General features: G+C 49.0%; 1 protein-coding gene across 3 annotated transcripts in view; it reads right to left on the minus strand.

Annotated features, from left to right (window-relative positions):
- The window catches only part of LOC142587915 (sperm-specific sodium:proton exchanger-like), a 289836-nt gene that overhangs the window by 36747 nt on the left and 230517 nt on the right, over window positions 1-22572 (minus strand). For all 3 annotated transcript variants that reach the window (XM_075699286.1, XM_075699285.1, XM_075699287.1), the window contains exons 2-4: window positions 5236-5496; window positions 3089-3349; window positions 1333-1473 (exon numbers count right to left, since the gene is read on the minus strand). In XM_075699286.1, the coding sequence (XP_075555401.1) occupies window positions 1333-1473; window positions 3089-3349; window positions 5236-5422 (589 nt within the window). In that variant the 5' untranslated portion in view covers window positions 5423-5496. The remainder of the gene's footprint in view (window positions 1-1332; window positions 1474-3088; window positions 3350-5235; window positions 5497-22572) is intronic.

Consider the following 22572-nt stretch of genomic DNA (forward strand, 5'->3'; position numbering starts at 1 on the left):
ATAATATTTGGGGTTTTACGTGCCAAAACCACTTTCTGATTATGAGGCACGCCGTAGTGGAGGACTCCGGAAATTTTGACCACCTGGGGTTCTTTAACGTGCACCTAAATCTAAGCACACGGGTGTTTTCGCATTTCGCCCCCATCGAAATGCGGCCGCCGTGGCCGGGATTCGATCCCGCGACCTCGTGCTGAGCAGCCCAACACCATAGCCACTGAGCAACCACGGCGGGTAACTTCCAACTTCCAGCGTGCATCACTCGAACCCTCATGTTTAGGCGACGCGGCTCCTCTTTCCGCTCACAGCGCGATTCCTAAGTGCAGCGTCCGATGCGGGACGCCTCTGACGTAATCGCTGCGCCGCAGCGCGTCTGGTGGGAAAGCGTCCCCTGCGATGTGTGCCGAGCTGCTTCGGAGGAGTCATGCGTCTGCGTGGTGCTCCCAAGCGAGATAGAGGACGATCCCATCGAGGCGTCAGGCCCGTCGTTTGGCTCATCGTTTCACCCTCAGAGACACCGAGTTCTTTGGTTCGTTCCCCTTGCTCAGGCGCACGTTTCGTTGCCGCGCCGAACGCTGCGTTGCTCGGCGCTCACCGCGTGATTGGTGGGTGCAAAGTCCGATGCGGGGCGCCTCATAAGTGATCGCTGCGCCGTAGCGCATTGTCTTACACCCCTTGGCAGGTCGACGGGAACGCTGTCGCGTTCCACTCTTGAAGGCGAAGCTTAAGCGTCCTCCAAATTTTTGTTTCTGCATTGTTTATCGCTTTGGTAAGGCTGTCCAGGGTGATTAAAATCACACATTCACACGCGTACGCATGCGCGATCACGTGCCAGGCCAGCGCTCAGAGTTACTGAACTCGGATTGATAAAGTGGGTGCGAGTATCGAAACTCGAATACAAACACCCTGCGAGAGCAAATGGGATGCGCCGAAGCGGGCTTCTCCTCACACAGCCTGTTACTGCGGAGAAGTCTGCTTTGACGAACAGTGTTTAGGTGGCTGCGCACGCGCACAGGGACAGCTTTTGCGGAGCGTCGCGAGTATCGCGTAAGCTGGATATCGCTTGTGCACAAAACACAGGCGCCGCTCCCCTAAAACTGTGTATCTGACACTCGTATGTAACCATCGTTCGTGAAAGCAGACTTCTCCACAGTAAGAGTATCTGTGAGGGGAAGCCTAACTTCGGTTCATTTCCATCATTTCACAATCTCTCTCTGTCTCTCTATGTGTGTGTGTGCCCGTCCGGGGTATTGCCTGTGTACGCAACGCTTGCGACAATACTTAGAGAAGCGATGTATGAGATAAAGGAAAGTAAGAAGGGCGTCGAGCACTCACCGACGTCCCTGAGAAGCGCCACCACGGCCACGGGATCGGTGGCACTGAGGATGGAGCCGAAGAGAAAGGCGCTGTGCCAGCCCCACCCGTAAGTCACAAACAGGTTCACCGACAGGAAGGCTGTGAGGCCGGCGCAGATCACTGCGAACCGTTCAGGCACCAGCAGTGAGAAACTGACAGCGTCACGGGCTATACGCTGCTGCGGCGTAATGCGCACTGCCCTGAGTGGTGTATAAACGCGCAGTTGTGACAGCGTGTGATGCGACAGGGCAACGACAGATGGCGTTGGTTACGACTCTCGCGTGACGTATTAGCGAGTATGCGGCGTGTTCCTCGTAACTTGAGCCGAACACTAAAAATATGCGAATGCCGCGTAGCTGGACAGAACCAAGGTAATGTTGTTTGCCGTGGCTTGAAGATACCCAGATTATTTATTTTTCTCATTCCGCATGCTTAGATAATTAGTCTTAATTAATCGACTTCTCAAATATTATAGTTAGATGAAAAGTGTGAATGAGAAAATTGTAGAGCAACATGAAAAACTGCCGATACAGCTCTCCGTTGCTCAATACGGGCTACATGAAAGTGTTTTTCCGAGAGTGAAAGAAGCCCGGAATGCACGCAAAATTGCAGCGCGACTGGCCGCTGGAGGCACTTTGCGTGTATTCGCGGGCTTCTTCCACGCTCGGAAAAGCACTTTTTTGTACCACTTATCGAGCAACCGAAAACTGTATCGGCAGTTTTTCATGTTGCTCTACAATTTTCTTATTCACACTTTTCATCTAACTATAATATTTGAGAAGTCGATTAATTAAGACTAATTATCTAATTAGGCGGAATGAAAAAGATAATCTGAGTATCTCCAAGCGACGGCAAACAACATTACCTTGGTTCTGTCCAGCTACGCGACATTCGCATATTTTTATCGTTTGGCTGCAGTCACGTGGAACACAGTGTATATCGTCGAGCGAATTGGTTACACTTTGTGCGTTGGTAAACAATTTTACCAATGTACTCTCGGCTGACTGACTGACTCGCTGTCACTAAATTAATGTTTAATCGATTACACTCGCTAGATAAAAATGATATCCTTTTTGATAAAGCGCGTGTAATCGTGAAAAGATAGATTTAAAAGAGAAATCGTAAAAAGCGCAAGAAATTTCGGAAAAGGGGAAATTTCGGAAAACGCACCCCTTTTCACAGAAAAGGGGTGCGTTTTCCTATCCTGAAGTAAATGACACGTGAGGCAGGATGTTTTTTCTTTCTTCTTTTTCCCCTGCAGATTGCATTTCTTGTGCCTCAATTACATCTGTCGTCTTTCCTGTTTTCCTGGTGCAAAGCGCATTTATACCTGCGCTCAGGAAAACAAAGTCCAGTCGTTAGTTCAGCGCTCTGTGTGTGTGTTCATTCTGTTGCCCGTGTCTCATGCGCTGGGGGAAAAAAAAGGCATCGAATACGCAGCACCGATTAGCCTAACACTCCAACATTAAGTCAGAACTTTTTGTTGAGCTATGGGCGCGTGTTACTGAAGTACTAAAACGCCGAACAGACGACACAATAAGAGACACGGAGGAGCGCTTTCCGTGTCTCTTCTTGTGTCGTCTGTTTGGCGCTTTAGTTCTTCATCGACTCCAACATTGGTAATCTCTGATGCTTCCCTTATCGGGTCTAAGCAACTGCGAGACGGTTTGATTGATTGATTGTTTGAGTGAACCGACTGATCGATTGACTGAAGTGTCGTCGGATGTCCACTCACGCAGTCCGGGCACCGCCATGAGTATGCACTGCGTGAAGCAGCGCATGAAGGTGTGCGCGTCCATGGCGAAGGCCGACTCGAAGATCAGTATGGGCAGGAACATGTGCAGCAGCAGCTTGGGGTCGATGCGCGCCAGGTACGTGTAGATCTGCAGGGACTCGTACTGGCGCGACACCAGGCCCATCAGGGCGCCGAACACGAACAGCACCACCGTGTACGGCATCTGGATGTTGAGCCGCTTCAGCAGGAAGCGCACCAGCGCTGCGAGAAAAAGGAAAAGAACATAATGGTTGCAGGTGTCACGTCTGATGAACTATACGAGAATGCGAGAGCATTTCAGTGTTACGGTGCATTAGGACACGATTTGCACACGTTCGTACGTGTTTATTGGGACGTGATCAGCGACCGTTTGGGTCGGTTCTGGTGCTGCCCGGGACGCTGATGACGACGAATTGGGAGCGGTGTATGCTAAACTACTGATGAATATCTTGTTGCAGAATTGAAAAAGAAACGTCGAAGAATTTACCTGTGATAAATCTGTGGGGAATGGGATAACATTTAACCGCTACGCTGCACTATGACACGATTTATAAGTTTGTACATGTTTATAGTAACTACATTCGCGACGTTTAGGGCAATTCGGGTCCTTCTACGGGGACGTAGAAGGATTCGCTGGCCATGACAGAGAATAGGGGATGGCGTGTACACGATAAATATCTTGCCAATTTTATTTTATTTGTATATTGCGGTGAGTGATAAGTGTGAGATTTATATCGCGAAAGAACGGGCTTCAGTTTTTCAGAGGCTGCCTTTAATTAAAAGGCCTCGTTAAAACAAGCTTGTAAACTAGGAGTGTCAGGTCAACGTTTTTTTTTTTTTTAAAGAAGACAACGCAATGAGGTTGTGGAGGCAATGGCATGGCATCCGCACTACAGTCGTGGGGTTCCTGGTTCGAATTTAACAAGAGAGACAATAAGGCTCTCATTTCTTGTTTTGTGCTGATTCGCATTCGATGCCAGATAGCTGGCCAGATTCAGTAATATGTGGCAGTTAGGGTTGGCAACCGTCCCGAATTACCGGGACAGTCCCGACTTTCTTTTTCTGCTGAATAGCAATCAATGAACCATATTTTGTAATGTTTGACAGTGTAGCTCGGTTGCGCATTCTTCTATTTTGTCTTCTCTCGCGTTCTCATAAACGCAAGGGCAGTTTCGTTTTTGTCGTGGTTTTGTGTAGCCATGTTGCAGACACTGACTATTCACTGTACTTCCATCAGTACTGGTATGCGAGGTAGCCCTGCAACTACTGCACACCTTTCTCGACGTAAATCACTACACGCTAGGACTCAAAATAAATAAATAGATTTCGCAGCTTTGCTGCACGTACAAACTAGCGGCTCCTGGCATTGACAGGGAGCGTCGTCGCCAGATAACCTCCATGCAGGTATACAAAGGCAACTGCGTAGGTTACGTAACATATAGTAATGTTATGTGGTGCACCGCGTGCGAACGGATGGATCGTAAGAAAACTTGAATTTTATTTCGTGTTTCCTAAAGAAATTAGTAAGACAACGCCCTCTACTAGAGGGCGTTGTCTTACTAATTTCTAGAGGGCGTTGTCATAACAACAATTCATCCATCCATCCATCCATCCATCCATCCATCCACCCACCGTGGTGGCTGGTATGTGTATCTGTTTAAACTTCGTGCTTGCGATTTGAGATATGTTTCTCGTGACGCAATTCACTCTTTACGTTTCTTTCTTTTTTTTCTGAATTTCCGAGCAGTCACAGTTTCATGAGCACGGCAAGGCAATAAAGTGCCTGCGCGCACACGCGTATTTAGTGCCAATTGTTGCATTAGTGACGCAATACTTTGTCGAAAGCGATCAATTGGCGAAGTCACGATACCCTTCCGAGCCAGAAGGACGATAGTTTAGGCGAATTCGTGAAAGGCCCATAATCACCATGCTTGCAGGGTCCCGCAGAAACTACAGCCACATTTGCCGCTAGCAAACTATTTGGTGGAAACTGTTATAGACGTGACCCCCGAGATCGGGCGCAGCTAGATCTCGGAGGAAGCATTTTAGAGTGCTCTAGATGGCACCGTTGCTTCAGTGCACGGAAAAGAGCGAGTAATTAGCCGTACTTCCGAGTATGAAGCTGACGAAGAGGAAGAGTATGGGTGCGGCAGCCCGGAAGTACTCCTCTTCCTCTCCCTCCATGAGCGGCTCGGTGCTGGCGGCCGTCTCGTTCTTGCCCATGTGCTGGAACACCTGCTCGACCACGTGCTCGGCCACCTGCTCCAAAATGCCGCCGCCACCCTCGGTCGTCATCTTGGACGCCCCTCCCGCCTCCTGGCGGTCTCCTCTGTCACTCCAGCGGGCTTCTCCTTCCTCCTACTCCCCGCCTGGAAAGAAAACCAACAAATCAATCAATCAATCAATCAATCAATCAATCAATCAATCAATCAATCAATCAATCAATCAATCAATCAATCAATCAACGAAACAAACAATTTGCCTATCTATATCAAAATTACTCGCCGCTTTGGCTCAGTACATGGCAATGTCATTCTGCTGATGAACGCAAGGTCGTGGGTTCGAATCTCGGCCGCGGCGACGACGTTCTACTGAGGCGGAATGAACACAATTGTGAATTGCGGATTGCGCGCACGCTGCAGAACCCCGGATCATCAAAATCTATCCTATATGAGGTACTAATAAAGATTAGTTGACGGTCAGCGTTTCGTTGTTATTTGGCCCTCCTCTGCTCTGCGCGCCAAACATGCGAGCAAAAGCCGTAGACCATTAACCACTGATTAGTCACGCGGGACTGCTCGACAATTATGAATGGCTTTGTGTCCGGGAAACTGGCGTTACTGACTGCCAGGCTAATAACACATTATGAAGAAATACCACCATCATCGTCTGTATACTAAGCAGCCACATATGCGTTGATACAATTTGAGCAGTAGCGCCGCATTGCTCGGTCTCACAAACGGCGTTATTCAAAGAAATGTTTTACGTATTGTTGTCGGCCGTCAAAACAGAAGCAATCGATGGAAACTTTACTAGCGAAAGAAAGTGACGTCGAAGCAGTCGCAACGATGCAGCCGTCAAAGGAGTACTGAGAGTGACATGCCATTTCGGACTTGTCATTTCTTGCCTGTAAATGAAATTCGAAGTAACTTATTTGTCAACTGATTACATAGAGAGGTCCGAGGAAAAAAATTACAGCAGAACTCACCTCACGATGATTATCGAATGGTAATTCGATTAGCATGCGAGCAATGTAGCGATACACCAGTCAAGTTCGTTTAACATCTGTAATTGTCATTCAGAGACTTCCATTGCTTTGGTTATATGTGGCATAATAATCCGGTATCCTCCCGTGGTGTTATGCCACTCGTCTGCCATAGTAACGCTTGAGCACGACGTCATGACGACGACTGTATGACGTCGACGCACTAACGACTACGGAATGACAAAGAAGGAACGCTCCGTCGATGGAACGACAAAGGCGTTATGACGACAACGGCGTGATGACAATGAAATGAAAATTCTTAAATGGCGGTACAACGGCGACAGCGTGACAATGCCGACACGAGAACAATTGGATGACGACGAGCGTACGACGACGATGGCGTGAGCGCCTCGGTATGACGACAAACGCATGGAGTTGGAATGACGACGATAGCCCGACGAGGACGGCACGGCGGCGACGGTATGACAACGGATGCCCGATAGCGACTGTCCGGGGACGACGCCGTGACGACGACGGCATGTGAACGGCGGCATAATCGCGATTGAATGACGACATCGTAACCACGATAGAATGACGAATCACCGACGCCGACGGGACGACAACCGCAGGACAATAACAATGGGATGGCGTTACTGAAGCGACGAGAATGATAAAACACACAGCGTGACGAAGATGGACGTGACACGACAACGGTATGACGAGGTCTGCGCGACTATACAGTTGGGTGACGAAGTTAGAATGACGAGGATAGAACGACCGGCGCTGGCATCGCGACCACTGCGTGACGGCGAACGCATGACGACGGCACAATGACGAAGATTGCACGACAACGGCTTATGAGGGCAATCGGGTGACGGCAAGTATACGACGGTGTGTCGCTACAGCGACACAACGTATTTCCGGCGCCAAAGCGCGTCGTGTGTGAAGCGTGAGTGCAGCCGAGTTCCTCTATCGCGCGGCCCTAGAACTGGACACGTCGCGCCACCTAGCGGCGCCGCCGGGAAGTCCGCGCATAGAGCGCGTTTGAATTTAGATGACGTGCCTGCGATTCCGCTCGGCGGGGGAGACATCTTAAAGGATTTCTTTTTCATTGACGGGCGCCACGTACCCAGCGTCACATACCTCGTGACCCATGTTGGAGACCAGCGCATACCTAGTTAGCCAAGTTGGCGCAAAAGAGATTGAGTGAGTTAAATAATGCGCATGCCCACTGGCACATACCTGACCCAAGTAGGCGTCAAAAAGATTCATTGAGAAGCTTCACACACCCAGTGCAACCTACTTAGGGACCCAAGTTGGTGGAACGGCTGGTTCCGAATCCGGTTTATTTATTTATTTATTTATTTATTTGTATAGCTTCAGAGCCTATAGGGCGTTACAGAAGGGAGTGGGAACAATAAATAGGGAAAAAAACTAAGCAAATATTAGGTAACAAATATTAGGTATTCAAGCGCATTTTTAAAGTCACTGGGGTCCGTAATAGATACAGTGGAGGTGGGCAAGTGGTTCCAATCATCACAAGTTTGAGCGATGAAAGAATGAAAGTGTTGGTTGGTGTGACAACGAGGAACAAGCACTTTATAACGATGGTCAGTACGAGGTGATATGAATGGAGGGTGGGAAAGTAATTCTTGCTTAAGACGAGGGTGAGTGAGGCACCATAACCATAACCATTGAGGTACCATAATAATAACTACGATGGTAGTTATGGTTATGGTGCCTCAACACAGCGGTCCGGCGCTCTATCCATCGGACCAAGGAGTACACATTGAACCGCGTTGGCGGGGAAACACTTAGAGACACGGAAAGAAACATCCTGGAAAGTGCGCGAAGTATCCTAAGAATGCTAACCGCATAAGAAAAACGCCACCGACGGAAGGACATTTAAAGCAGACGACAGAAAAACGAAAAGTAAGAACTGCAGCGGAAGCCTGATGCCGTTTACCTAAGACGCACTGCTGGACTCAAGGATGTTTCGAATCGCAGGAAAGCTACGGCGGATAAAAAATAATAATAATAATATGATAATGATATCCAAGTATACATGCGCGAGCACTGCACGCGCTTGTACATACCGGATTTGCGACTCCCCGTAGCACCACATATAATACAGGTTAATCCCCTGCAATGTCGTCGAGACGGCGGCCTTGGGGTTACACGGGCATCGCTGAGTCAGGCCACGATCAACGAGGCGAGAATTACGGACACCGACGTCCGACGCCATCGCGGGGCGTGCGACGCAGAGACAAAGAGAGAGAGAAAGATATTTCGGAGAAGGAGACGGCCAAAAATTTCCCTGTAACGACAAGCGGAAGCGAAAGGATTATCGATAACGCGCCTTTGCACGTGCAAATCGGGCAAGGAATCTCGGTGAAAGTGCCCGCAACGTGCGTAATTCCGCGAACCGCGCAATAAAAGCGGCGCGGGAAGGTCGATCTAAGAATAAAGGACATCGGGATCAAGAGGACCGACACGAGATCGGCTCTCTCGCTTCGTACTGCCGCAGGAAACTCGGCGATATCGATGTTTATGTCGACTCGAGGAATGCAGTTTTGTCCGTAAAACACGCACGCGCTTGCAGTTGGCGTCAAAAGCTTGAGCACTGCAACACCTGAGGACGCCTTGAACGAGCAGTTGGAAAAAAGAAATGCACTTTGAGTTTCCATTGACTGTGTGTCAAGTTTATCTTGAGTCTGTAGAAAATCAATTCAACGTCAATTTCCAACGAGTGCGCTCGGTAGAGATTTAATTGATCGAAGATAAGAAAGCTTCAACTGACTCACACTCGACACATATTTAATTGACTAAAACTAAGGCGGCGTCGATTGAGCCACACTCGACACACATTTATGTGACCCGTTATCGAGCACTCTCAATGTGTGAAAATCGAAAGGCATTCAATCCGCTAGTCGCCAATCGAAAGACATTCATTATAGTGAGGTTTTATATTAACATGATTGTGCGCTGTTGAGTTGCCTGTTAGGTTACTAGAGGTCGATGCACCAGGGTTATTATAAGTCGGTTGAAAGGTCTCGGGTATGGCCACCGCGAGAAGTGTCTGTGAATGTCGCATGTATCGGCTTTGTGTAGAGGTTGCTCTATTGTTTGTGTAGGATGTGGTTGTATGTAAAAGTGCTGTTGGCACCCGAGGCTATTGTGTTGAAGAATTGCCCAGGCGGTTAAAATATTAATCCTGACTCCCTCACTATACAGCGTGCCTCGTTATCATAGCGTTGTTTTGGCACGTAAAACCCCCAGAATTCAATTCTTTTTAACTGTACGCCACTCTTTTTTTTTTGCTCGCATACTATACACTAAGGACTGTAGCATTTATATGCCACTTGATGACGACAGACGTGATCGTGCCTGCCTGCGTCGATCGTATTCGCTCGAATGTTGTGTCCCACAGCTGCGGTGTCGACGCGTGAACTTAATTTGCATTTGCAGACGCTTAGTCGCAACGGCTAGCTGTCCTCGGGGGAATTCGGCTCTAAACGTTGCGACGCGACGTGGGGACTCGAATTGCGGGACGCTCTTGGACCGTGGCCGTTTGTCCTAGGCTCTAAGTTGCGACCCACTGTTAGGCGCTTATAACGTTCCCTGCCGGATTCGAGGATGATGCAAGCGACTTGCGTAATGTGGTGCATTTGGCACGCTTGTAAGCGTCGATTGGCGCGCGCATTTTTCTGGTAATTCTTTTTCTGTCGCCCCATTTCTTTGATCTCTCATCGTCTCACCTGGAGTAGCATTGCCAAGCCTGTCGCTATAGGCTTACCTAGGCTGTGTTCCAACGCTCGCCGTAGACGGCAAAGTAGACGGCTAAGTAGACGGCTAAAGTGGACAGCGGCTATCTTAAGTCTCGTTCCAGTTCTCACGAAGGCGTCAAAGTGGACAGCTTCGCGAAGACAGCATCGAACTACAAAACGATGCAGGCTACTTTCCTGTCGAAACATGTTCACATTCCATGTTCACATTCCTCGGGCCCATACAGGAGTGGTTACACCATTCCGTGTTGTAACCACTCCAGCATGGGCCCGAGGAGGGCCTGCAGTATTTTGCATAAAAGAAATAATAATAACAAGATGCCGGCTGAGCAGGACGCTTGGAAAGCCAATAGGGAGGTTGTCTGCGCACAAGAAAACGCAGACACGCTATCCCACGTCTCTTAATGTAAGTTATCTTGTGTGTTCATAGGTTCGCAGGCGCAAAGACTTACAGTACAGAAATAACGTGCGCTTTTCTCAACTTTTTCTTGTGGCCGTGGGGTGACGTAGCGTCGCAGGAGCGTCTTCCATACGTCTTCGAGACGGCTAGAAACGCGTTCCATTACATGGCTTCGAAGCTGTCTCCTTAGCTGTCAACGTATAGACTGTCTCCGATGCCGGCCAGAATTGGTACACACCCCTAGTCAGATGTCAATAAACCTTTAGTATCTCTGGAACAGGTTGGAAATCCGGACACTGCGGGTAGCGTACACACTTGGCTGAAGTATTCAGCTTTTTTCTCAACTTTTTTTCTCGCTCGTAAGTAACTCACGGTCATGTACAATAGCCCACTGGTTGGAAAATATGGGCTATCCCACGCGGTCTGTGACGCCGATAGACCGCGTCAATAATAGACACACGTCGGAAGGCGTAAGAGAGAGCGAGCGAGCGATTTTTTTTTTTTATGCGACATTGCGGGCTCCTCGATGCATGCATGCGGCGCGATATTATTTGGCTCGCACGTTCGCGAAAGCTTCGTCCACAGATCGCAAACATTTCTTTCTTTCTTGTCGAGTTCAAAAAAGGTGTCGGTGCGCCCCTCCTCCAACAGTGTCACGTGCACAATCCCTGTGGCACGCACGTTTCTTTCCGAGCACTGTGCGTGAGCGTATACAAGGCCACAGTTCTGGTGCTTCCTGACCACGAGACCAGCTAAGCGGCCCAGCGCGCCGAAATCTCCTCCTTACAACAACAACAACGACGACGACGACAGCAGCAGCAGCAACAAAGACAGCAGCAACAAACAAACAAACTTGCAGGCCCAGACGGCCATGGCGCTAGGCTTGCCTACAGGAACACACCACTCGGAACGGCATTCCTCCTCCTGCCGTTCGCGAGCCTACGCGACGCATAATTGGACTAATGTCGATGGCGGTCGGCCGTCGTAACGCCCTGGCGGCTTCCGAGGTCTCGATCACAGCCTAGCTCTCTCTCTCTCTCTCTCTCTCTCTCTACGTGCAGTGCCATCGTTGTCTCTTCCGATGCTCTCCGGCCGCTATGAATAACGACCGCCGCTAAAGTGACTGCCGCAATGTGGAAAAGTGACGGCTAAGTGGCGCGTCGTTCGGGGGTAATTCGGCTCCCAACGATGGCGGGATGGACACGAGTGCACGGGCGTTCTCGCATTACCTCGACCCCACGTGCCACCCCCTGCGCCCCCCCCCCCAAGCCCGTGCCAAACTTGGCCAAACCACTCCTTCGTCCTGCACTGCCTTTCCTGCCAAAAGCCACCCTTTCAGCCCCGAGAGGGCGCTGCACTCGCTCTGTGTAGCTGTCGGTAATGACCCTCAGTCCGCTGTTGACGTACGCCGGCCGAGGTGAGACAGCCTCGATCGGGCGGATCGTTAATGCATTCGCCTTGCGGGCTTCTTCTGCCATTCGTTTTTGGCTCCTAGGAGGGGAGAGAACGTATTTGCACTGAGATGCCGCGTTCGTTCGGGTATATGCAACCCGCGTTTCTTCTTTACACCGATTGTGAGAAACAAACAAACAAACAAACAAACAAACAAACAAACGCGCACGCACACACAGGCGTCAAAAGCTAACCCTGTCACACACGCAAACACCTGCGCCCACAACGTGCGCAGACACAAGCACTCACACACGAACTGCAGGCACACAATCCAACACTCACACGCGCACACTATCGCGCAACAATTCCGTGTCACACCACTCATGCGCAATCAATGCATCGTTGAACGGGCTTTATTCTCACCGATTCCCTGACACACTGCCACTTCTCGAACGGCAAGGTCACTTTACCGTCACCATCATCACAATCGCCAACGAAACAGAAGGCCCGAGAAAGCGGTTAGGCCGGGGTTCAAGATCGGCGAATCAAACGCAGCATTTCACCGAAGGTATACGGGCAAAAAAAAAAGAAAATTACAGCTCACGGTGCGTACCAGCCCATCCTAATAATCACTGAGCGTAAAACGCGGCAAGCGAAAACGCCATCAAAACTTCCTCTTCACCCCTCAATCTCACTTCCGCCCCCCGTAGGCCCACGCTATAGAGGTGACCCATCGATGAATAACAGAGCCCGGTTGCCTTGCAAGGCTTCAAAAAGCGCCTCTACCGCCCAATCCGCTGTCCCGTACGAAACCTCCAAAACCACATACACACACGCACGTGGTATACGGCTGCATAGACAGTTTCATACGCATAGCAAATACCAACAACATGTGTGTTTACTACCGGCACGTGATGAAGAGTATCCTCGGAATCAATGCCATAGCAAAAAAATAAATAAATACATAAATAAAAAAACGCGCGAAATCGTTCTCCTGTAACCACATGCCCGAGAACGCGCGAGCATAAGCCATTAATCGCAGAGTCAACTTCCGCTTAGCACTGTCATCTGACGGCGCCTAATGCTGATGGCAATAGCTGTACACGCAGCCACACACGCTTTTGATTCTCCACCGGACGAAGACTCGTAATGTCGTCCTGAGGAGGGGCTAAATGTATGGTGTCAGGCACACGGGAGAAGGAGGCGGAAGAAAAATAGAAAACCGGGTCGGGCTTTGGTTAGTACAGAACAGGTTACCCGTGGTCGCTCAGGAGTCATGGATTGAGTGCCATTATGTGGGTAAATGAAGGATGGCAGACGATTAGACGGACCGACGAGAGGACGGTATTTGCATGTACACGCCGGAAAGAGAGAGAGAGACGAAGGGTAATTCTTTAATGGACGCATGCTGCGGACGGTTGCCTCGCCACACGGCCGGTGATGACCGGCTCGCTATAGGTGACGCGGACGACGTTGGCGACATGTGGAGCGACGCATTCGGGCGTAGTACTACGCACGTGCACAACACGCGCAAGCGCTCGCTGTAACGGGTAACTGAAATGTCCGGTCGAGACCGTGGTGTCCCTGAGGAAGGCTAAGAGCGGTAATACAAGGTCAAACTATACACGGTGCTACTCAAAAGCTGCCACGTTGGAGTCGGCTAACGCAGTGTAATTAGAGATCTCGCGAATGCTGCGTTTGTCCAGCGGTGCATTTTATACAGACACTAATAGGCTCAAGTAACACTCTTGCTTGGGCTAGTTGGTTCATGCTTGAATGAGTAAAGAGAAAGGCGCAATAAACCAGGACAGAAGAAGAACACCGGTCCTGTCGTTTATGTTCTTCTTCTGTCCTGGTTTATTGCGCCTTGCTCTTTACTCATTCAGACGTAAATAGAGAAGAACGTTAACGATATATCTTTTAATGTAGTAAAAGAAGCTCGACTCTTACCGCGAGAAGTGTCTGTGTGAGCCAGAAATGGCGCGCAGAAGACGGGCGGCGGCGACACCATTTTGAGATCCCCGCATGGCCCTTCATGAAGTCATGGATTTACATAGTGTGTACTGGCATCACTTGACTGTCTATCAATTCTAAACGAACTAAAGTCTCTACCTGTCAAGTTTTCAAAGCATTTGTGCGCGTTTAGATGCACCCCCCCCATTCCCTTAGAACGACCGAAGCTGCAAAGCAAATAATACAAAGACCGTGACGTCACAATGACGTAAGAGAAGAGAGAGAAGTCATAAGGGAAAGGCATGCAGGGAGGTTAACCAGACAATGCCGTCAAGGCGCGCTGCAATTTGGGGGCTAAATTGAGAGATGGGAGTAAGTTCTGGCTTTTTACTTTTCGCTTCCTGTAACCAACCCTGTCTTATTGAATGAATTAAAAAGATAGCTTTAAAAGCGATATTTCTGCCGTCTAAACTCATTCGGTGTTGCTGCTTTCAGTGTCACCTTAAAGGGGCACCGAAGTGAATAGCTAAATAACTTTAGACCCACAGTTTTCTGTAAACTCCCTAAGTGTCCCGTTGGTCACGTTTGTCCGTAAATGTCACATTGTAAGTGTCAATTGCCCATCCCAATTTGCGTATGTAGAAGCCACGTTAGAACCGGCTGTCCAGTCATGTAATGCGGCCCGATCCCCGGAGACAGCGCAACCAGAGATGATGGCTTGTCGGGGCGATCCTGACACCAATGCAACGAAATGCGTTCTCGCAAGAGTTCCAATGTGCTTTGTAACGCGGTTCGATCCCGGAGGTGGGGCAACGTGACGTAAGTCCCGTGCTTCTAAGTGCTAACCAATAAAGGTAACCAATATAAGTGTTCCTATGCAGCATATATTAGCAGGCATAGCGGGAAATTACTTTGAGTCCATCTTCGGATAGTTTTTTTAGATACGTTTTTTCTCACCACCTCGTAGGACATCGATCTTTTCTGTCTCTATACGTGTATTAAAAGAAGTGCAGGAATGCAAATGACCCCGTGACACGTGGGCAAACGCGTCCTAAGCGCTGGCACGAGTGCGACGTGCCAAGGTGGAGCCCCCGCTTATTAATCGGCTCTGATTGAGGTAGGCACGGGCGTCGCAATGAACGGCGCGCGGCACCTACCCTACCGCATTTCTTTCCATATAAGCAGCGTTTATATCTGTGTTCAACTACAGCTACAACACGAATGCAATACAAAATCAATACAAATAGATTAGAAATAAAATACGAATTCAATACAAATACAACACAAATTCAATACAAACACATTGTAAATGCAATACAAGCACAATATAAATGTAACAAAAATACAATTTAGGAGGAGGAGGAGGCAATAAAGAGAGAAGGCAGGGATGTTAACCAGAAATACGTCTGGTTGGCTACCCACTCTGGTGGACGAGAAAGTGGGAATGGAAAAATGAGAGAGAGAGAGAGAGAGAGAGAGAGAGAGAGGGGAGGCGAGGGGGAAGAAAGCCACGGTGAGCTCGCGCACGCGCGCGGAGGGCCTGAGCGAGTCAAAGACGTTCACAAAAATGCAATTTAGGTACAGTAGTAATGCGATGCACGGTATTGTGGTTAGAAATACAATACAGTACAAATGCAATACAAATTGATGCAAGAAGTGCAAGTGGTATAGCAGGGAACCAGACACGTACAAATGATGCATTTTTAGCGCTTGTGAACAGAAAAAACTCAGAGAGTAAGAACGGAAGAGGACAGAGAGGACGCTGGTCTTAAGGCATGTCTGATAATCAAATGGTGGTTTTGGCACTTGAAAAAAAAAACACACAGAATTTACTTTTTCACAATAAGCCGAATTAAAGCACTTTCATTCGGTGTATTGTGAAAATTTTAATGTCCTGTCCTTTTATACACTGAATTTTTCGGTTCAGAAGCGCTGAAAAATGCCTCAGTTGTACATGTCTGGTATCGTGCGATACCGCTCGCGCTTTTTGTACCAATTCATATTTGTATTGTATTTGTATCGTACTTGTACCGCATTTGCATTGTATGTGTGGTGTATAGTGCTGTATTTTATTTGTATTGCATTTGTATTTATGTATCGTATTTGTATTGTAACTGTATTGTGTTAGCATTGTATTTGAAAGGAGAGATAAACGCTGCGTATCCTTATCCAAATACTAATTATTAGGCCGAAATTTTATTCAGTATAGAGTACGACATGCCGAAATTGCAGAACTATCTAAGTAAAGCATCAAATCCTGAGAAACACGTTTGGTTAATTTCAAGATGATCTTGATATACATAATTGCACAAAAAGTTGCGCAGCTTTGAACTGCTATGTTTTGTCAAAAAAAAGTGTAAGGCCAAATTACTGAAAACTTGTTTTTTTTTCGCCCTCAGAAAGCAGCTGTTTGTCGAAACTTGCGTTGAACAGCCTGCCCATTTTCCTCCAAGGCATCATAACCAGCGCTGAAAAAAAAAACATAATTTCTTGGGATATGCGGCCCTCGGTACAGCAAAGTCGTTCTTGAGAAACGAGTCCTACAAGGCAGGGTTATTCCAGTGCTGATTTAGAAGCACGTTAAATTGAACAAGTTGGGCAGGATCCATTGGCTATAATAAAGCCGCGCAATCCAAGCAGCCACATTAGATCTCAAGTTTGAGGTAATAAAACGGAGGCAGTACGCCTGCTTTTGACGCGCCGATTTTTTCGTGACAAACGATATCTGTGACAAACCATGCGCCAGTGCATCTCAGTTAAGTCCCGTCACGATGACTCTTCGCAAAGTGCCAGTCCATCCCTGTCGAAAAAAGACGTGCCTCCATATCGAATGATGTATACATAACATATATATGATAATCTCATATCATATCATATCATATCATATCATATCATATCATACCAGCTGTACATTGTCATATAACTTACAGGACACCCTATCACAAAAAGAGATATATAGAACGTGTGCAGGCCCATGATACCTTTATCTAGAAAGAGAGAGAGAGACATCAGAAAGGGGAAAGCCCGGGAGGTTAACCAGATGGGTAGATACGGTTTGCTACCCTACGCCGGGGAGAGAGGGGAGGGGGAGGTAAAGGGATAGAAAAGTAGAGATGACGAAAGAAAGGAGAGTAGACATACAATCACAGTCAAATACTGTCGCGGTATACCGTCACCACACCGCACAGTAGCACTTGCAGCACTATAAACATCTGTTCACGCTACAGCCGCTTGTCCAATTTTGTTGCCTGAGCATATGTGATCCCACACAGAAACCCTTAAGTTCCCAAATATTATATTGGGCATGCCCCATAAGATATATGGGAATATACGCGTCCAGGTAGCGGCGTCCGTATTCCAATGGGGCCGAATGAAATGAAAAAGAAAAAGGGTGACTCAGGTATTGTGCATTGTGATCAGGGCAAAGAAACCAAGGGGGTAGAAATTAACCCGGAACCCTTCGCTACGGCACCTGCCACAGTTATTTGAAACAAGTATTCAATAATTTAATTTTATTTGGGCCTCTTCATCTCCGCGACCATTTAAATGATCTGCCCAACCTAATAATAGTAAATTGCCCAGGCAACTAAGCATTCTCGCCGTCGTCGAATAAATCCCGAGTACAAGTGGGAGCGGCGCCTTCTCATCGTCACGTTTAGATTACCTACATAACATTAAATTAAATTATGGGGTTTTACGTGCCAAAACCACTTTCTGATTATGAGGCAAGCCGTAGTGGAGGACTCCGGAAATTTTGACCACCTGGGGTTCTTTAACGTGCCCCTAAATCTAAGTACACGGGCGTTTTCGCATTCCGCCCCCATCGACCTACGTAACATAGAGGCAGCATCTCGATACGATACCGCGGCGCCGATTACAGCGGCCGTTTCCACCGAGCAGCCTGCTACGAAACTGACGTCGGCACGCCGTTTGTCTGACCGAGTACAGGCTTGCCGGCGGCGTCTGCAGTGTTTGTCTTTCCGCATCTCATTTGCAAAGAGAGCAGCGAGAAGGTTGACTCAAGGTACATATACATACGTCACGATTAAACACTTGCCGACATTAATGCTCCACGTACGTTGCCGGTCGCGCCGACCTTCCGGCGATACGTGAACCCGCAATCGCGCTCGAATGTATGCAAGGTCCCGCGGCTATGCTTGCCGTCTGGACACGCCTTCTGCTGTAGGCTTGTCACAGACGCGCCTCTGCCCCTACCCAGCTTTTTTTGTTGTTGTTTCGAACTAAAGGCGAGGCACGTGCGTACGCATGCAAAATACGATTTACGGCACACCTCCCCCCTCCCCCCCCACACACACTCAAACAAACACACCGAACCAACCAAGGCGTGTCGACTATAGTCGCAAATCAAACCTGGAAACGGCTCACACGGACCGCCGACGATTCCGGTTTGATTAACGCTATATAGGGTGGGTCGAGTCTAATTTGCAAACGGGTGGGCGATGAGGAGGGGAACTGAGTGTTAGGCCGTATACTGGCGGCAACGGAGGCGGCTGCACAGGGGAGGCGTGTGCACGTAGTACTATACTACCTGCAGGGTGTCGCAGATACAGCGGTTGTGTACGATGGAACAGCCGCGATTACGTGCGCAGAAAGTGCGGCCTCTTTGCTGCGCGAGGCGTCGGCCAGCGACACAGCCTCGCGCGCGCGGCGTATCGATGGCTCCGCCTGGTGGCCGCGGACGGATTTCGTTGGGTTGGGCTTAAGTGGCTGCGCAACCGCGAATTCGCCGAAAATGAAAGGGGTCGCGCGTGCCGCCTGAGCGGCTACGCTTCAGCCGGATGTCCCTCAACGTTGTACTGTGCTAAAGCTTCCGAACGCCGGACATTGCAGGAGCAAAGAGCAGCAGCGGCGGTGCTTCGCATATATATATATATATATATAGTTAGCTCGACGGCGCGGTGAGCTAAAGTTCTCGAAGGCTGGACATCTGCAAGCAAAAGCGGCTGTATTTCGCGTATTCAACATCTCGCTCGCGTCGTTGCTGTGCGCTTTTACTTCCGAGCACCATGGCACTGCAACAGCAGGTGTACTAGAACCGGTGTACTAGAACAGGTGTACTGGAACTCCCGAATGATATGCATAACAGGAACAGGAACGGCTGTGCTTCGCATATTCAATCTAATCTCGCTCGCGCCGTTATACTGTGCGCTAAAGCTCCCGAAAGCCAGGCACAACGATCAAAACGCGGATATATTTCGCATACTCAGCGCCACCTCGCCCGTGTCCTTACGGTGCGCTAAAGCCCCCTAAATTCAGGCACTGCTAGGGCAGTGGCTTTCCCCCGCGAATCTTTCTCGACGTCTCACTCGTCACTTGTTGACCACTTATTGCGCCACTGTGCTCCATTTCAAGCACAAAGACAGTCTTTGTCCAACGCGTTCAGGAAGCTAGGCGACCGCCCTCTGAGTGAACAGACAGTACTAGAGCACCGTCCCCACCGATCATCAGCTCAGAAGGCAGTGAAGACACTTTTGTGCTTTCTCAGAACGCCTGGTTCGCACGAGCAGTTTTGACTCCACGACTGTCCGCGCACGTCTCTATACCCTATCTCCCTCCCTTCTGTCTCTTCCCCTTCTCCCTTCCCCCAGCGTAGGGTAGCCAACCAGACTCTTGACTGGTTAACATCCCTGCCTTCCTTACATCCCTGCTCTCTCTACTCGTCTTAGTGACCACGTCTTACTCGTCGTTACTGTGCAATACTGCTCACAAACGCCAGGCACCAGAAGAACAAGGAAGGATGTTGCATGGCATAATCAACTACGGCTCGCTTTTCGTTAACGAGCAGCTAAAGCTCCCTAACGCCATGCACTGCAATAAGAAGAGCAGCTACATATACTTCGCGTATTCAAACACGTCTTTCCCGTTGTCATGCTACGATAAAGTGCCCTGTCGTCAGGCACTGCAAGAGCGTGCCTCCAAAAAAGGCAAACGATGCTTCTTCGCATGACACACACACAAAAAGAAAAGATAGAAGAACGTAGCGTTAAATTGTTATCAGCGCTCTGGCACACGCACTTGACCGAGAAATTTGACCGGAGGAAAACTGTCATGAGACCGCCTATACATATGGCTCGGACACGTGAGCGGCACACGCAGGGTCCCTGACCTAAAACAAGCATCTCCGCGTCAATGCTGATATACCCTTTCGTTATCTCGCGTAATCTCGCTTGTTGTCCTTGCATATTTTCTATTTTTTTTCTACTTTTCCCGCAACCGTCGTCTATAGAGCACGTTTTGCAGTACAGCAGTCGTCTCGACGCTTCCGAGTGTGGTGGATGACGTCCATTTGACGTCATCCGCTGCAGTACATCTTGAAATATAAACTGCACTTCAGAAAATATCGCATGTTCTAGATTGCAGACGCACTCGTCGCTGTGCTCACCGCTGCATCGTTTCGTTCCAAATCGCAAGCGTGAATACGGGGCCCAGCGATCGTGTGCGCAAAGTACACAGAGCGGTTAGCCAGAACGGGCTCCAGCCGTTCGGTGACAATGCCCCTATAGGAGCTACACGCAGGTGTCAGAAGCGTATAGTCCCGAGGTTGCGTTGGAAATAAGCCGTGTCGACGCAAATAGCGCATATATAATGAAGTATTTTGCATTGGGTGCAGGTGCACAACTGTACACGTCTTTGCTCTATCCCTCACTCGTAACTAGCGCCACCAATCCGCTAAAAATTAATAAAAAGGTTGTAACATCTGCTTTGTTTGTCAACACTTTAGGCCCGTTATAAAATTTGTGAGGGCGTTTCAGTAGCACGAGAAACCAATAATCCGTGCGGAATGGGGGAATCAGCCACGTGGCACTATAATACAGTTGCCATTCACAAAGTTCGTCGGATGCTACATGGTCGGCCACAAACCTTATATGTACAGTGGCAAATACAATGCTGCCCATCCAACTCGAAAGCAGATTTTGTGCAGATGCGCCAGCAAGTTATGTTCGCTCGATTCGCTGACTTGGACGGGGATTTCGACTGTGCCAGCAGCCGTCTTTCAGAGGCATATCGCACGGCATGTCAGACGCCGTATCGTATACGTACCTGCGTTGCCAGCAAATAGGTTGTGTCGTGTAGTGGCAGCGATATTCAGCAAGCATTCGCTACCGCTCTACCTTTACCTCTGTATATGCCATCTGCGCCACCTGCTATAGTTATGCTAAGTGCACGCACGTAAACAAATGTGCACCCTCCGGGGCTTATCTTACCGTACAACGGTAATCGTCATCTGTCTTGTCCGCATTTCCTTTCTTTAACGCGGCGAGCCCGCTAATGCCGAGTCACGAACGGCGTGCGCGTTTATCAGCATGACAGAGCATTCTAGACGGGAAGGTAACGGGAGCTGGCAGCGTTTTCAAGGAAGGAAACGCAAGCAAGGCACATGACGATTATCGTTGTGTGGCGAGATAAGCCATACAAATGGGTGCGCATTCGTTTAAGAGCGCATACGTTACGACAAAACGTGGCTGTATATCACACCTCCAAAGCTGGCAGGTGGCTTCGCGCCCTCTGTAGCCGGCAGTGGTACGTTTAACTTTTTTTTTTTTTTTTTTTTTTTGCGGAGTGCCTGGAGCAGACTGCACAATCGGACTTTTACTGAAGCTTAATTCCTGGGAGGCCGGATTCACCGCTCATGAACTCAGAGAGTCAGCCGCACAAGTGCTTATTCAGTATCACTGTGAAATTATTTACACCATTAAAAGTGAATAAAAGCGTAGATGTGTCATAGTCACACCCTAGTTGACACCCTTTTTTGGGTGTAAGGCGGCCTGTAGCAGACAGACTTACACCCTTACTCACTTTAAGGGTGTTAATCATTTTACAGCGAACCAGGAGGTGACAAACTCGGAATTCCCGACTGTAGAGTGCACGTGATTGGTATCCCGACTGGCACCGAAACTCCTGCTCTCTGCTCTCACGCCCTCTCATTCACTCCCTCTTGCCGCGTGTATAGTCAACTGGATAAATACTAGCTAACCTCCCCCGTCTTTCTTTCCCCCTTCACACACACTCTGAACCACGTGAAATGACATTTACTTCCACACGCGCACTTTCAACGACCGGCGAAACCACAGGGAAATTGAGGTACGCGCGCAGCATTGCCGTATACTTAGCGCGAGCTTCCTGATGCCGACGGTCGTTTAAAACGTGTAGGTATATTGCGCACACGGCGGCTATTAGAAAGCGCCCTTCATCGTGACCTTCAATATATCGGCCGCGACCGAAGGGGTGCGCCGTGTCGTGAGTCACGTGAACTATATACGTCCGGTAACATGAGCATGTGACTTCCGGCGTGCGCTCGAATAGCCCTGCTCAGATAACATCTGGCGATACCATTAAAGGTGCCGCGCACTATCGGGCGGCTCACGTCGTACAAGTCGATTTTACGTCCCTGCCACTGAAGTGGCTGAAGTCACGTACAGTGTTCGTCGTTATCGTCCGCACTGCCGGTCATTTCGGTACGAAAAAAAAAAAAAAGCTGCAATGTGCAGGTTTCGAGGTCCATTCACACAGAGGTCGCGCGACGGACCGCGACTATACTGGCGACTGCTATGCCGATGTTCACACCGCCAAGTGCTATGCGTGCCATTCGCCGCCCTGACGCGCGCATACATACATACATACATACATACATACATACATACATACATACATACATACATACATACATACATACATACATACATACATA

This window comes from Dermacentor variabilis, chromosome 7 (genome assembly GCF_050947875.1).
Source record: "Dermacentor variabilis isolate Ectoservices chromosome 7, ASM5094787v1, whole genome shotgun sequence".
NCBI classification, from domain to species: Eukaryota; Metazoa; Arthropoda; class Arachnida; order Ixodida; family Ixodidae; genus Dermacentor; species Dermacentor variabilis.